At 42.0% G+C, this 16225-nt stretch overlaps 2 protein-coding genes across 7 annotated transcripts in view; one reads left to right on the top strand and one right to left on the bottom strand.

The window, feature by feature from the left end:
* Window positions 1–188: 188 nt before the first annotated feature.
* On the bottom strand, window positions 189–9116 carry LOC135512851 (tyrosine-protein kinase ZAP-70). Of its 5 annotated transcripts, XM_064935292.1 has the most exons (14): window positions 9016–9116; window positions 6216–6313; window positions 5041–5104; window positions 3987–4472; window positions 3672–3832; window positions 3022–3341; window positions 2879–2901; window positions 2742–2781; window positions 2418–2628; window positions 1955–2161; window positions 1553–1745; window positions 1282–1422; window positions 882–994; window positions 189–771 (listed from the first exon to the last, which is right to left on the bottom strand). In XM_064935292.1, the coding sequence occupies exons 4-14, from the start codon at window positions 4389–4391 to the stop codon at window positions 654–656; spliced, it is 1932 nt and encodes a 643-aa protein (XP_064791364.1). In that variant the 5' UTR covers window positions 4392–4472; window positions 5041–5104; window positions 6216–6313; window positions 9016–9116; the 3' UTR covers window positions 189–653. The 5 variants fall into 5 exon arrangements, with proteins under 5 accessions (XP_064791364.1, XP_064791365.1, XP_064791368.1 ...); XM_064935293.1 differs by lacking the exon at window positions 6216–6313; XM_064935296.1 differs by lacking the exons at window positions 5041–5104; window positions 6216–6313 and having other exon boundaries at window positions 3022–3103; window positions 3203–3341.
* Window positions 9117–14909: 5793 nt separating this feature from the next.
* adamts10 (ADAM metallopeptidase with thrombospondin type 1 motif, 10) overlaps window positions 14910–16225 on the top strand; it is a 54345-nt gene continuing 53029 nt past the window's right edge. For both annotated transcript variants that reach the window (XM_064935289.1, XM_064935288.1), the window contains exon 1: window positions 14910–15084. The gene's annotated coding sequence lies outside the window, so the exon portion shown is untranslated. The remainder of the gene's footprint in view (window positions 15085–16225) is intronic.

The raw sequence follows: 16225 nt of genomic DNA, 5'->3' as shown, positions 1-16225 counted from the left end.
TCATATTAATCTAAGCAAGACTGTTGTGTCGATGACATAGCTATGGGTTTAATTGTTTCCTCATAGTTTTCGATTTTAAAGTGTTGTGAAAATGTCAATCTCTCGTGGAAGTGACAAACTTGGTAACCGATATTGTGAAAATGTAGACAATTTCATAACTCAAAAACGAAATGAATCCCATATTTCTGATCTTAAAGTCTGTTTCATAATTTATTAAAAAATAATTTCCTCAATTACTTGATATACATACACCATATTCTGTGACATGTTTTATTCATCATGACGTATTAACAAATGTATAGAGAGCTGAAGCACATACATAGAAACAGAATTCACACTAGAACTAATTATTTTCTCAGGGAATTACACTTTCAATATGCAGTTTTACAATTCTAACATGTACCATTTTTTTTAGTTTCTTCCAAAACATTCAAACCAACAAATGATGCAGTCCTGAGCTAATAAAAAAGGCTGTTGTAATATGAATTACTTTCATTACAGACTCACATTTGCGTCAATAAGGCTTGTTTAGCTGTTTACTGTTGCTGCCTGTTTCTGAAGCCGTCAGCTTGTTCCCAGTTCATAAGAGGCTCATTGTCTGTCTCAAAGAATGCATTGTGTGGTGTGGGGACAGAGTGTATCTTGTCCCTGGACTATTTGAGAGGCTCAGCAGCGTCTGTGGTCCCCTCAGGCAGAGTTTTGTTGGATATAGAGTAATAAAAGCCTCGCATGCGCTCCTCCACCTTCACAAAGCCTGGCCGGTCCTCGTGTCTGAGAAAAGAAAGATCAGACACTTTAGACTTGATGGATCTCCTTTGGGCAGCAGTGTGGTCTAGTAGCATGTGGTGTGAAAATGAATAGGTCTCTGGTTTCTCACTTACTTGTATGTCCAGCAGTCCTTCATCAGAGCATACATTTTATCTGGACATCCAGATGGACATTCCATGCGGCTCCCACTGGCAATGAAACTGATCACCTCAGGACCTTTCATTTTCTGATCACGTGATAAAAAGAAAGATGAAGATCATCTCAACAGCTCCTTTGTTGGAGGCTGTTATTATTGAACCTTTATTTAACTAGGCAAGTCAGTTAAGAACAAATTCTTATTTACAATGACAGGCTCGGAACAGTGGGTTAACTGCCTTGTTTTTACCTTGTCAGCTCTGGGATTTGATCTTGCAACCTTTCGGTAACTGGCCCAACTTTCTAACCACTAGGCAGCAGTATACATCTTTAAATGTTTGTTGTGTATAGATCTTGCTGCTGCTGTACAGATAGTACCTTGTATGGTTTCCCTCCAAAAGAAAAGGCTTCCCACATGGTGACACCGAAGCTCCAGACATCACTCTTGCTGGAGAATTTGTGGAAATTCATGCATTCTGGAGCATACCACTTCAGCGGCCATTTTCCTGCAGTGCGTGCCTATGTACCCACGCACACACATGCTTACCATACCACATGAATAATGTACATATGAAGAACTGCATAATTTAACTATATAAAACAGAGCAACTTAACATTATAGCACATGACACATGCAAGAGACTTCTACCTTGTAATAGTTGTCATCAGCACCCAAAGCCTTGGACAGGCCAAAGTCGCTGATCTTGGCGAACTGTTGGTTGACCAGCAGGACATTGCGAGCTGCCAGGTCTCTGTGCACAAAGTTCTTCTCCTCCAGGTACTTCATTCCCATAGACACCTGGTGCATCAGCCCCACAATGTTCTCCACTGTGACCTTATCCCTGAGAGGTAGAGAGACAGAAAGGGAACTCAAATAAACTCAATTCTCATGGTATTTAGCTTCACTTTTCTGAGCTCATCATCACTGTTTGAGTAATAGCAGGGCTATCATTAATTGCATTTCCATAACTCTCTATGATCAATGTCACTATTAAGAGAAAAACATGCCTGATGATATACTGTACTACACGTGTGAAATAATTGCCCTTACTTATTGGTGGAGAGGAACTTGTTGAGTGGCCCAGCAGAAGCCATCTCCATCACCAGCATCAGGCACTCAGCCTGGCAGAGCCCCAGCATGCGGACGATGTAAGGGTTACTCAGTTGGTGCATGATCTCCGCCTCCCTCATCATCTCATCTTTCACCAGCTTCTCATTCTCACTCTTCAGCACCTTGATGGCCACATCCGTGTGGCCCCTGGAAGCACACAATCATTTGTGATATGTTATCAATAGGGCCCCATGTTGCTCTAAATGTTAGCCTCTAACTAGGGTTCAGAGTTTTTCCTGGTCAGCTCACTTTCTCAATAAAAATAATTATACACCTCTGTGACATAAAACGTAGTTACCAGTTGTTATAAGTGGCTCTAGGCATGAGGTTATTGGTTCTAAACTCAGGTTCTGATCTTTTGTTTTCATTCATCCAAGAAGCAGCACCCCCCACCCCCCCTCACTTATTTGTCTTGAAGACTCCTTTCTTGACACAGCCAAAGTTGCCTGAGCCGAGCTCCACCTCGTCAATCATCAGCTGCTCCCTATTGATGAAGAACTTCTTCAGGTCGTTGGGGTCATGGTAAGGGTTGACAAATTCACTGCAGTCCATGGGCAGCATCTGACGGTCTGTGGGGGGCGAAATGTTGACTTCCGTGGAGCCCCCAAGAGGTACTGTAAGAAAGGGCCAAACCACAGGTAAATGACATAAAGACACATTCAATGATTTTTTAATGTGTATTTTGGTGGAAAGGCCACGTGTGTCTGTTGTAATGTTAGTGACCTACCTCCAGGTGGCGGTGTGTATCTATTTGTTCTGGACAACCGCTGAAAGAAATGTACTGTATTCAGTAGATCTGTGTGAATGAAGTTGGAAAGTACTGTATCTACCATGGATAAATTATAAAATGTTCTTGACACTCACCCCTGAGGGCACAACCGGAGTCTCTGAAAATGCATTTGAAAAATAAGACAATTAATTAAATTGCATTGGGGACACATTTTGTGAAAGGATAAGAAGAATGTGATGATTTTGATTCACTTGAGAACAAAATGTTGGTTCAGTACGTTTGGCATTGCTGCGGTTCACACATGGTTCCCTCAGAACTGTCACTAGCCCATCAGGCTTCATCTTAAGATACTCAACCAGCTGCAGTGTAGAAGGGAGCGAGAGTGAGGTAAACTTTAACATGAGGTAGCAGACATAATACATTTGAACCAATTTGTTGAAGAAGACAGAACAGTCTACCTGCCACACAGTGTCAAATTTGGTTCCCTCTGGCATGGAGTACTTCCCTGATTTGTCATGTAGGATCTGGTAATGGTAGGCCGTTTTTCCGTACATCAAAGAAAGGGCAAAGGTGCCGGACTCTTCCCTGTCTCTGACTCTGATGAGAAAAAAAAACATTAGAATCATTGTTGAAGGTGTTTTGGGATGTGATGTAAATTGTTATGTTTGTATATAAGGGAACTAATATATATGTTTGTATATAAGGGAACTAATATATATATGTTTGTATATAAGGGAACTAATGGGACTGCCCCGTTAGAGCTCCTGACAGACGTTCCCTGTGGTGCATCAAGTTGGTTGGAACCTCTCCAGTGCGCTGATTGTAAATAATGACTCATTTAAGATTGACTTTGAGTGTCCCTGTCTAAGAATTACCACGACAGGGACTTTTGGATGGAATTGAACTAAAATATATTAAATGACTCACAGGAACTTTCCGTCTGGCTGTGCCCTGGAATAGAGTCGCCTCTCCCCCTCCTGGCGAGGGATCTTGCCGTGGTACCAGGGCATCCTCTCATGGGCAGTGGTGGCGATCAGCTTCTCCAGCTGTGGGGCCTGGCTGATGATGGCCTGCTCCATGGCCTCCCCCTGAACACAGATAGACAGTTAGTCAACCTGAGCCTACACAGGGCCAGCAGGGCCAGCAGACTAATAACAGTTATCCTACTCGTGCCAAGGTTCTACAGGGCATCAGAGATGCTGTTGGTGTGACCCTGCTGCCTATTCTTCAGCTAACCCTCACCTCCAGGTTCCATGTCTGTCGTACATACTCCCTCAGCATGTTGTCCCTCAGGTTATCAAATACACCTGCTCTAATGGGGTTGTCTGGTGAGCGCAGACAGGGCTTCTTCAGATTGCACACCAGGCCATCTGAGTCCTTACTGTAGAACTCACAGAGCTCCGCTGGCCCACAGTGGGGCTTGCCACCCGCAATACAGTAGGTGCCATTGAGTTGTTTCTCCACAGAGTAGTGGTGGAAGTCCATGTCCCATATCAGGGAGATCACGTAGCCGCCCAGGCTCCGAAGACACTGGCGCAGCAAGAACAGCCCGTCTGCCATGCCTGCCAGCTTCAGGTGCTCCTCGGCCTCCGAGCGACTGATGCTGCCGTAGAAGAATGGCAGTTCTGTCGCAGGGTCTGTCGCCATGTCTGAGTCTCCTCAGGAAGTACGAGGGAAGACTCCTCAGTTGGAAGGGTTGGAGATGTCTGGAAGCTCCCGATTAAAGATCTATACAGAGAGAGAATGGAAAATAATAATGCATTATTATTTTCACAATATTCAAATGACCATAAGTAATGCTAACTACAGTATGTTTTCCAGATCGTTGTTTTTCTCTAATTGAGGTTGTTGATGACAGTCTACAGTCTTCATCAGAAACTCCATCTCAGGGATCCAGAGGAGTATCTGGGGTATTTATGTGGTTGGGCTGTTCTGGGTGCAGTAAGTGAGAGAAATAGTAGGCTATGCGTGTTTCTCTACACCGGCACAGACTGGTGTCAAGCACAGCCACAACAGGAAATGCACCCGCCCCCATCCTCCTTCTCCAAGTCTTCAGTTTCTCACTCTGACGTTGAACAGGTGCTGCTGTTTCTCACATTTTCCCTGAGCTGTTCAACAAACTGCTGCACATTTCCATGAAGATTATGAAAACAAATGCCCTTTATAGACACATGAAAATACAGAAACAAAATATTTCAGTTGTATCCCCCATCAGTATTTGTTTAAACTAATTTGTGCTTTATTCTGACTATCAGGAGAATTTAAAAGAAGTGTAGACTGCAGTCTGTGCAATTACCATCAAAGCAGCTGGTGTCTGCTCTGCTGTGAGGTAGCTTTATTTGATAACAAGTGGAAAATGCCTGTTGGTGGGTAAGACACAGATGAGTATCATAACTTTTTAAACGCACACCAGACAACTATCAAGATGACATGATATTCACGCACAGAAGCAGAAATAAAAGAAGTCTAGCAGGCAAAATAAACAGTTGGATCAGTTAGCATAGTGATGTACTGAGTTTTCTATTTGCGGTTTTCACATAACTTCCTCTTTTCCGTTTAAATTGACAGCCTCATTTTGGAAAATGGAAGCTTTAGCAAATCAAAAATGTTAACTGTTGGTGTGAGTCATAGGTCAGGGTGGTTTTCCTTGGTTTGGTTTGTAGTTTGAATCAACTGCTAAAATCAAACATCAGTTTATTACATGATACACAATATACTAGCAGCTCCTTACGGGAACTCTTCATTCCTATTTGTCTTGTAAAAAAGTGCAAACTTATGGCCCATGGCCAATATTTGATGTATTGTTTTAGAGATGAAGTCCTGTGCTTTGTGAAAGGATTCTATGAGGTGAGATATGTCAAAATGAGGGTGAAGGTAAAGACTGGGTCAACGTTGTCTATGTGTGTCTATGTTTGTGTTTATGCTTTTAAAACTGTGTTGTGATTCAACCACAGTTTCCTGGACGTACAGTACCTGTGACAGTATGCTCACATTCACGCCGGACACACAGACACAGAGCCACAGAGAGACGCAATGTGCCGCAGCATACAGAAACTCCACCATGGCCTGAGAGCTTCAAATCCCCACTCACCACAGTAAAGGGACAGTGATACAAAGACATGTTGTACTGTCAAAACTGTGCCTTTAGTATGCACTTGTTGACATTTCTGAAATTCCATTGATGTGAATGGCTAAAACTGACTTGTGTTTAGTTTTATTTCCTGTCTTTCTTATCTTTGTATTTTATGAGCTGAATCAGCTAAAAGTCTGAACGACAGAATAATGTACTTGAGAATAGCCATGAAAGTCAGTTCCCATGCAAATGGAAAGATGTTGAGCATAAAAACCAATCTGTCAGAGAAGAAGATGTATTGTCAACAAGAGACTTGTTGACGAGGAAATGTCCACATTTTCTTTTCTAGTTCCCTGAATTTATGAGTGAACACATAGACAAAACCATAAATGTCTCACCATTAGCTCAGTAATCGGAGCATAAATATGCTGTTTACTTTTGACCACCCCAATTCTCTTCCCTGATGTTTCTTTCCTTCCAGTCCAGAACAGAAAACCTAAATGGAGATAAACTTCTGATAAGGGAATACACTATATATTAAAGCAATAAGGCCTGAGGGGGTGTGGTTTATGGCCAATATACCACGGCTAAGAGCTGTTCTTATGTACAACGCAACGCAGAGTGCCTGGATACACAGCCCTTAACCGTTTTATATTAGCCATACAGAATATCACAAACACCCAAGGTTCCTTATTGCTATTATAAATTGGTTACCAACATAATTACAGCAGTAAAAATAAACATTTTGTCATACCCATGGTATACGGTCTGATATGCCACGGCTTTCAGCCAATCAGCATTCAGGGATCGAACCACCTAGTTTATAATCTCTTTTATAAATGGCCAATATACCACGGCTAAGGGCTGTGTCCAGGCACTCCGTGTTGCGTCGTGCACAAGAACAGCCCTTAGCCGTGGTATGTTGGCCATATACCACAACTCCTCAGACCTTATTGCTTAATAAAACTATTTTTGAATGTTATACTGCTTCATAAGGAAAACAAACCAACCAAGACAAATTTCCCTAACAATATATAGAGCAACCCAGATGTTACTTTACAAAACAGAGACTGACAGTGTGATGGATATTGAACTGCATCAGCACTTTTTCCAATACACTTCTACAAACATTACCCATGCAGTTAATATTCAAACGTGACATTCCAACAAAATTACTTTTTTCCCACAAGACATTAAACTCACATCAAAACCAGCTGTAGGCCTATATTCTCCCATGGTAGACCCTGCATTCTCAGTAGTGCTTTGCCCGGAGGTTGGTTGGGGTTTACAGCTGAGCCAATATAGGGCATACAGTACCAGCAGGTTGGACGGTTGAACTGGACGACCCTTAGAGGAGTCCCAGGTCCTCTCGGCAGGCTGAAGGCCATAGATTTAAAGAGCGGAGAGATAGCAGAACTGTGTTCTGACGCACAACTTTTCCCATGCAAGTCCTTGTGACTGTGAGCTCTAAAATAGAAATGCCTTGTCCACTGTACCACAGAGGATAACATGATAGAGGGCCCTTGGTTTAGCTTTTACATTAATCAACTATAAGCAATAAACTCAGCTTTGCTAAATTCAGTCGTTGGCACATGGCCATGACCTGTAACAATAATACATATTTGCCATGTATTTCATATGTAATCATAGTCATATAAATAATAGCCCATCATGTTTTGCCATTAGAGTGTTCAAAAGATGATTGAAAATAAACGTTATATCAGAAACATTATCTGTTCTGTAAGTTATGCTAACAAAAACATTCCTAAATCATTAGATACACAATACCTAGCTATTTTTAGGGATCGCTTTGGCTACTACTAAATATAAATGTGTTCAATGCGGTAATGTTGTGTTTTATATAGTGGGCCTTTAGAGAACAAAGAGACCACACAATGTTGCTTAAGAACACCTACAGTGTTTGCAGAAACAACCACAAATAGGCCTACAAACATCAAACATACATTAAAATGGTGGAAGACTCTAATAAGTAGTTCATTTAAAGTATGTGGCTGAGACTGCTACCTAGAAAACAAATAATATTTAGAAATGGCTTACTTCAATGGAAAATCAATAAGGGACTTAATGCGCATATTTTTCCTAAACGTAGAAGACTATTGCTGATTTCAAATCAAGCTTTTTGAATTTCTTGTTCTGCTGTTGTTTCATGCAGCTTGCAAAATGCTTGACTTGGTGGGTAGCTGACAATTGCTCCTCACCCAGCCATATTTAGCCAGTCGAGCTTAAGACCAAACCCAAGAGGGTAATCAAGTATTTTGTGACCTCTAACTCTAATTCTCCCTGGAACGACAACACATCAGTCTTAGTGATCTGGGTTGTGGCACCTCTGTAATGAGTTAGACAATATATAGAATGAAATTGCCCAAGTCAGCCACACATCGTCAAGGCACAGCTTGGCCAGTAAGGTTTAAACCAGGGCTCTATCCCAACAGGCCAATCAAGTTGTTTCTTATAGATTCTTATAAAACCCATTACTGGATTGCATTATGTTCAGAATATTTCAAAGAAGTATGAAGGTTAGTCTGTCATCTAGTTGAGAATGAGTCTCTGTTTAAAACGTCATAAAAATATAGCCCCTTATTTTCATACAAAGCACAGTAACCTATTTTGTAATATTTGTCTGATTACAAGTGCCAGCAAGTCTCAAAATAGAATCTACAGTATAATTCAAAAGAAAATTACAAGTAGTAACGACACACATGAAACACGGGTGTGTCTACTTGAAAATCGTACCCACTTTTGGTTTTCTATTCATATAAACATTGAAAGCAACTATTTATAAATATAATCTCTACTTTTGAAGCCACAGCTAGAATGTCTTTGCGCACTGCGGTGAACCCATATTGCCTGTGTTACAGCACAAACTCTTCTAATAGAAACATATTAACAGTTTTAAATCTGTTTAAGACACTGGTTATAAGGAAACAAGTCATAGAAAAGGAACATTTCAAGAACAATCTTTTACATATATTATTGATATAAATGCGATCTAAACTATTGTATTGTATACTTCAAAGTACATTCAAGTAATAGACTTTCAACTTGATCTTTTTTCCATCTCCAAAATACATCCGAAACAAAATCCTTGATTTGGTTAAAAGAGATTCATCCTAATTCCTCAACTGAAAATGAGTGAACAAAAAGACAGAACTGGCTTTTTAAATGAGATGGACTCACCATACACTATTTCACTGGAACTGAGGAAAGAAGTCAGAGATCTTAGTAGATTGGCCTCAGAGACAGAGAGCTGCTGAGTCTGTCGATCTGTATAGGTGACAGAGAATATGCATCAGACTGCTGAGTGAGGGCACGAGTGAGGGTTCAGGAAAACTATGTGGGTTGATTGATACAGCCCTGGAATCTTCACTAAGCTACTTCCTCACCTCAGCTACATGAAACCCTTTCTACTATACTACCTTTTGTTTCATGAAAAGGCAGAAATAAAAAATAGCACAATTTCAATATTTACAACCATCTGACACAGCTGACCCAGTTTTCTGTATCCAACTGTCGAACCACGGCCCTCCAGCAGCGAGGCTATGGTGGTTTTAATGGTTACATGGAACAGCATTCCATTTCAGATATCTCAGATATCTTTCAGATATCTCTTTGTTGGAGGCTACATGTCAGAACAGGGCTAGTGCATGCCCTCAAAATCACCTACAGAGGGCGGTCTGGATTAACTATTCAGGTAGACCTAACTACTACCACTAATAACAAGTCAAGTGTATGTGTAATATGCATAGGAGACATGCAAAGGAATTAAGTAGGATAATAACGCTGGCAAGTTGCTGTTACTACTACAGTTGTCTACTAAATGTCTTCTATGCTCGCTTTGATGCAAGCAACACTGAACCATGCATGAGAGCATCATCTGTTCCGGATGACTGTGTGATCACACTCCCCGTAGACGATGTCAGTAAGACCTTTAAACAGGTTAACATTCACAAGGCTGCAGGGCCAGACGGATTACCAGAACGCGTACTCATAGCATGAGCTGACCAGCTGGCAACCTCTCCCTGTATCAGGAATCAGGTAAGACCCAAGTCCAGACTGTGTCGAAGTAACAATGTTTATTGCAGCAAACAGAGGCAAAGGTACAGGGCGGCAGGCAGGCTCAGTGTCAGGTCAGGCAGAGGTCGGAAATCCAGATAGGGGCAGAGGTACCGGACAGTAGGCAGGCTCGGGGTCAGGGGCAGGCAGAGTGGTCAGGTGGGAGGTTTACGGTCAGGATGGGCAAGGGTCAAAAACCAGGAGGGCGAAAAAAAAGAGAGGCTGGGAAAAGACAGGAGCTGACAGGACAAAATGCTGGTAAACGTGACAGACAAGACGAACTGGCAACAGGGAAGATGGACGACACCTGGAGGGGTTGGAGACAATAAACAAAGACAGGTAAAACAGATCAGGGTGCGACACACTGACCCAACCTGTAATACCTACGTGTTTCAAGCAGACCACCATAGTCCCTGTGCCCAAGAATGCCAAGATAACTTGTCTAAATAACAATCGCCCCGAAGCACTCACAACTGTAGCCATGAAATGCTTTGAAAGGCTGGTCATGGCTCACACCAAATAAAATAAGATTGAATTGGTCACATATACATATTTAGCAGATGTTATTGCGGGTGTAGCGAAATGCTTGTGCCGCTCTGATATCCCATAATTATTTCCGGCTGTATGTAAAACACAAAAAATGTTCTGGACTAATAATGTAAACAATGATACAACAACAAAATAAATACTGCAAAGTTGCTTAGGAGATAGAAGCAAAACTGCCAAATCTGTCGGCACCATCTTACTACACTACCAATGAGACAGCCCACTCCAATTCACATACCTCCCTAACAGATCCAAAGATGATGCAAGTTCTATTGCACCCCTCATGGCCCTTTCCCACCTGGACAAGACAAACACTTATGTGAGAATGCTGCTCATTTAATACAGCTCAGCTTTCAACACCACAGTGCCCTCCAAGCTAGCTCATCACTAAGCTAAGGACCCTGGGACTGAACACCTCCCTCTTCAACTTGATCCTGGACTTCTTGATGGGCCACCCACCACGCTGATCGTCGACACAGGGGCTCCTCAGGGGTGCATGCTTAGCCCCCTCCTGTACTCCCTCTTCACCCACGACTGCGTGCTGACGACACAACGGTGGTAAGCCTGATCACCTACGACGATGAGACAGCCTATAGGGAGGAGGTCAGAGACCTTGCAGTACGGTGCCAGGACAACAACTTCTCCTTCAACGTCAGCAAGACATAGGAGCTGATAGTGGATTACTGCAAACGGAGGGCCGAGCATGTCCCCATTCATATCAACAGGGCTGTAGTGGAGCGGGTTCCTCGGTGTCCACATGAATAAGGATCTATCATGGTCTAAACAAACCAACACAGTCATAAACACGGCACGACAATGCCTCTTCCCTCTCAGGAGGCTGAAAAGATTTGTCATGGACCTCAGATCCTCAAAACGTTCTACAGCTGCACTATTGAGAGCATCTTGACTTGCCGCGTCCCCGCTTGGTATGATAACTGCTTGGCATCTGACCGCGAGGCACTACAAAGGGTAATGCGTACGGCCCTTTACAAGACTGCTAAATAGTTAGTTATATAGTTAACCAAATTGCTACCCGGACTATCTGCATTAACCCTTTTTGGACTAACTTTTTGACTCATCACATACGCTGATGCTACTGTTCATTATTACTTTATTTATAGTTATATGTACATTTCTACCTCAATTACCTCGTACCCCTGCATATCGACTCTGTACTGGTACACCAGGTATAGATTATTACGTGTTTTACTTTTCTATTATTTCTCTCCGTGTTGCTGGGAGGGGCACGTAAATCAGCATTTCACTGTTAATCTACACCTGTTGTTTATGAAGCATGGGACAAATAAAATGTTATTTTATTTGTTACTATTAGGCCATATTAGCACCTACAGCAACCATCACCACCAGACATCATCTAATCTGAAGAATAAGAATATCCCCACCAGGCCAACATTAGGCAGCCTAACCTAGGCAGTGCGTTTCAACCACATTCAGGGTTTACATGTATGGTATTAGTAATGTAAATACCTTACTCGGATTATCTTAATCGGAGTAAGGTCATGATCAATGAATACTCCGATTAAAATACCTATTTATTTTTTATCTTTCAAATTAATAGGACATGCTGCTGGTTAGGAAAACATTTTCGCTAACCCTAACCATATGCCTAACCTGCTACGAAAAGTCATAGCTGTATCGAAGTGGGGTGTTTTTAGGGAGTACTGCTTAACATCTTAAAGGTGCTGCATGGTCAATCCGTTGTCTGCATTGGCTGTGCAGCATTTATGGTGATACGGCCTCTGCAGAAGTCAGGGCATTCAAAATGATCTTGCATTGCTGAGCAGCGCAGAGCTGTTGAGCAGAGCTGTTGTGAAGGAATTTATCAAGGAAGTGAGTTTGTGTTTATACAGGACCTCCCGCCCCCACCTACTGTCAAACAATCATGTTACTGTGGTGCTCTACGGAGCACACCGCGTTGTTAAAAAATATTGGAGGCACAAAGTGATGCGGGACAGAGCTCAATTTGGCCACTGCGTGCCTCAGGAGTCTCCGCTGTTGCATGAACACCCTCCATAAGGAGTCTCTGACCACGTTTTCAGATCAAGCATAAATTGGCTCTTATCTAAGCCAGTTAGGCAGGTTATGAGAATTAATGGGGCAGGTTAGGAGAATTAACTGGGTAGGTTAGGACTAACGTAGCAGGTTAGCATAGCCGGTTAAGATAATTAACATGGCAGGTTAGGAGAACTAACCTAACAGGTTAGGACAATGCACTTAAGGTTAGGAAAATGGTTACTGAGGGTTAGGTAAAATGCTACAAGGAAGCAGCAAGCAGCCACTTCTAAAACGGCCTTGAGTGGCAACCAATCTGCCCAATTAGCTGTTATAGATTTCCATACACCCACCAATTTCACAAAGCCCACTTTCAGACGCATACAGTTGAAGTCAGAAGTTTACAGACACTTAGGTTGGAGTCATTAAAACTTGTTTTTCAACCACTACACACATTTCTTGTTAGCAAACTATAGTTTTGGCAAGTCGGTTAGGACATCTACTTTGTGCATGACATAAGTCATTTTTCCAACAATCGTTTACAGACAGATTATTTCACTTATAATTCACTGTATCACAATCCCAGTGGGTCAGAAGTTAACATACACTAAGTTGACTGTGCCTTTAAACAACTTGGAAAATTCCAGAAAATGATGTAATGGCTTTAGAAGCTTCTGATAGGCTAACTGACATCATTTGAGTCAATTGGAGGTGTACCTGTGGATGTATTTCAAGGCCTACATTCAAACTCAGTGCGTCTTTGCTTGACATCATGGGAAAATGAAGAGAAATCAGCCAAGACCTCAGAAGACAATTGTGGACCTCCACAAGTCTGGTTCATCTTTGGGAGCAATTTCCAAATGCCTGAAGGTACCACGTTCATCTGTACAAACAATATTATGCAGGTATAAACAACATGGGACCACGCAGTGGTCATACCGCTCAGGAAAGAGACGCGTTTTGTCTCCTAGAGATGAACGTACTTTGGTGCAAAAAGTGCAAATCAATCCCAGAACAACAGCAAAGGAGCTTGTGAAGATGCCGGAGGAAACAGGTACAAAAGTATCCATATCCACAGTAAACTATATTGACATAAACAGGAAAGGCCACTCAGTAAGGAAGAAGCCACTGCTCCAAAACCGCCATAAAAAGCCAGACTACGTTTTGAACTGCACATGGGGACAAAGATCGTAGTTTTTGGAGAAATGTCCTCGGATGAAACAACAATAGAACTGTTTGGCTATAATGACCATCATTATGATAGGAGGAGAAAGGGGAGGCTTGCAAGCCGAAGAACACCATCCCAACCGTGAAGCACGGGGGTGGCAGCATCATGTTGTGGTGGTGCTTTGCTGCAGGAGGGACTGGTGCACTTCACAAAATAGATGGCATCACGGGGAAGGAAAATGATGTGGATATATTGAAGCAACATCTCTAGACATCAGTCAGGAAGTTAAAGCTTGGTCGCAAATGGGTCTTCCAATTGGACAATGACCCCAAGCATACTTCCAAAGTTGTGGCAAAATGGCTTAAGGACAACAAAGTCAGGGTATTGGAGTGGCCATCACAAAGCCCTGACCTCAATCCCATAGAACATTTGTGGGCAGAACTGAAAAAGCGTGCGTGAGCAAGAAGGCCTACAAACCTGATTCAGTTACACCAGCTCTGTCAGTAGGAATGGTTCAAAATTCACCCAACTTATTGTGGGTAGCTTGTGGAAGGCTACCCGAAACGTTTGACCCAAGTTAAACAATTTAGAGGCAATGCTACCAAATACTAATTGAGAGTATGTAAACCTCTGTCCCATTGGGAATTAAATAAATAAAAGCTCAAATAGATCATTCTCTCTACTATTATTCTGACATTTCACATTCTTAAAATAAAGTGGTGATCCCAGCTGACCTAAAACAGGGAATTTTTTACTAGGATTACATGTCAGGAATTGTGATAAAACTGAGTTTAATTATATTTGGCTAAGGTGTATGTAAACTTCTGACTTCAACTGTATGCTAGCTATGCATATTTGAAATACTATTTAGGTTTTACGAATCAATTGGGCATCCCCCCCAAAAGAACATGGTCACTGTTATAGAACGTTTATTTTGACTAGAGTCCAATCTAAGAGCCAGCTGTAAACTGCGTTATTAGGCTATTACTATTATGGAAGTCGCATTTCTTTCAAAGAATGCATGTAGCCTAAACTTTTTAATCGAACTAGTATATTATAAAATAAGTCGACCATGAAGAATAAAATTAATGTATGCATATGTTATTGCAGAATTTTGGTTATAGTTGTGTTTTAAAACATCCCCTTCTTGGGGCCCTTCGTTTTCTGAAGCACGGTATCACAAAAATCTTTGGTGTAGCTCCTCTGTGCCTAGTGTACAGACGCGGCCATTACCATTTTTACTTCCTGGTTTAGTACGCAGCAGTGAGAGCGAGCGCGCAGACATCCAGCGCGTATCTGTGGCAGTGAGACCCTGGGAGCAAGAGAGGTCCGCTCACTGTACGATCATCCGCTCAATACAGACATAACTTTTCAAGGTAACTGACACGTCTTGAAGTAAACCAAGAGAAAGACACCAGAAACCCTGAAAGGTGACCATAGTGAACTTGGACAGGGAGAAGGAAAAGGTACTGGACCCTAATTTGAAACTTATTTTAAACTCATATTTCATAAACCTAGTGTTCACTTTTGTCTATGTTATGAGATTACAGTCGATTCCGTAAAAATGGTTGACGACTTCATTCGAAGTCTTACATATCGATTTTCCAGCTATTTAAAGTAATTTTGCACAACTCGAACATTTGCATGGAATTATCAGGTAGTCAGAACGTGGCATTTTGTCATGGTGTTGATTTCTCAGTAAAGTAAAATCTTTTGAATTAACAACATTATTGGGGGATATTTCCTTGTTTAATTGTATTGAGGTTATAATGAAGAAACTGTCAAGGATCCAGACATTTCCCCCCATTTGTTAGATTCAGTTAAGTGAAGTGAGGACCGTTATTTATAAAGCTGAACCCATGTGGGCGATGAGGGATCTTGCTTGGTTGATTCCAGGCAGCAACAGCAGCAGCAGCAGCAGTTAATCCACATAGTTCTGAGGGTTTCTGCCGGGTGGGGAGAAATCATTGCTCCAGCAAAAGTTGGGCAATGAATAGGCAGAAGGGGAGTCTTCGGGACCACTGCACTCTCAGTATTTGAAGAATATTTGTGTGATATTCTCTCTCTCTCTCTCTCTCTCTCTCTCTCTCTCTCTCTCACACACACACACATCAAACAAATATTTTAACTAAAAAGTACCTTGAAGGAGTTGCATTGCACAGTGAACACAGTGATGTAACATATTCCTGAGTTAATTAAGCAATTAACATCATGCTTAGGGTCATGTATAAAAATGCTGGGCAGGCCAATATTTTGGCTACCATGACTATGCTCTCACAGGGCACGAGTGGTCACTGAATGGTTTGATGAGCATGAAAACAATGTCAACCATATGCCTACGGCCATCTCAGTCACTGGTCCTCAACCCAATTGAACACTTATAGGAGATTCTGGATCAGCGACTGAGACAGCGTTTTCCACCACCATCAACAAAACACCAATGATGGAATTTCTCATGGAAGAATGACGCATCTCTCCAGTAGAGTTCCAGACACTTGTAGAATCTATGCCAAGGTGCATTGAAGCTGTTCTGGTTCGTGGCGGCCCAATGCTCTATTAAGACACTTAATGTTGGTGTTTCCTGTATATCTGGTACAGTAGTCCATA

This window comes from Oncorhynchus masou, chromosome 24, assembly GCF_036934945.1.
Source record: "Oncorhynchus masou masou isolate Uvic2021 chromosome 24, UVic_Omas_1.1, whole genome shotgun sequence".
Taxonomy (NCBI): Eukaryota; Metazoa; Chordata; class Actinopteri; order Salmoniformes; family Salmonidae; genus Oncorhynchus; species Oncorhynchus masou.
Note: the sequence above shows the minus strand (reverse complement) of the source record. Positions and strands in the feature narration are given on the sequence as shown.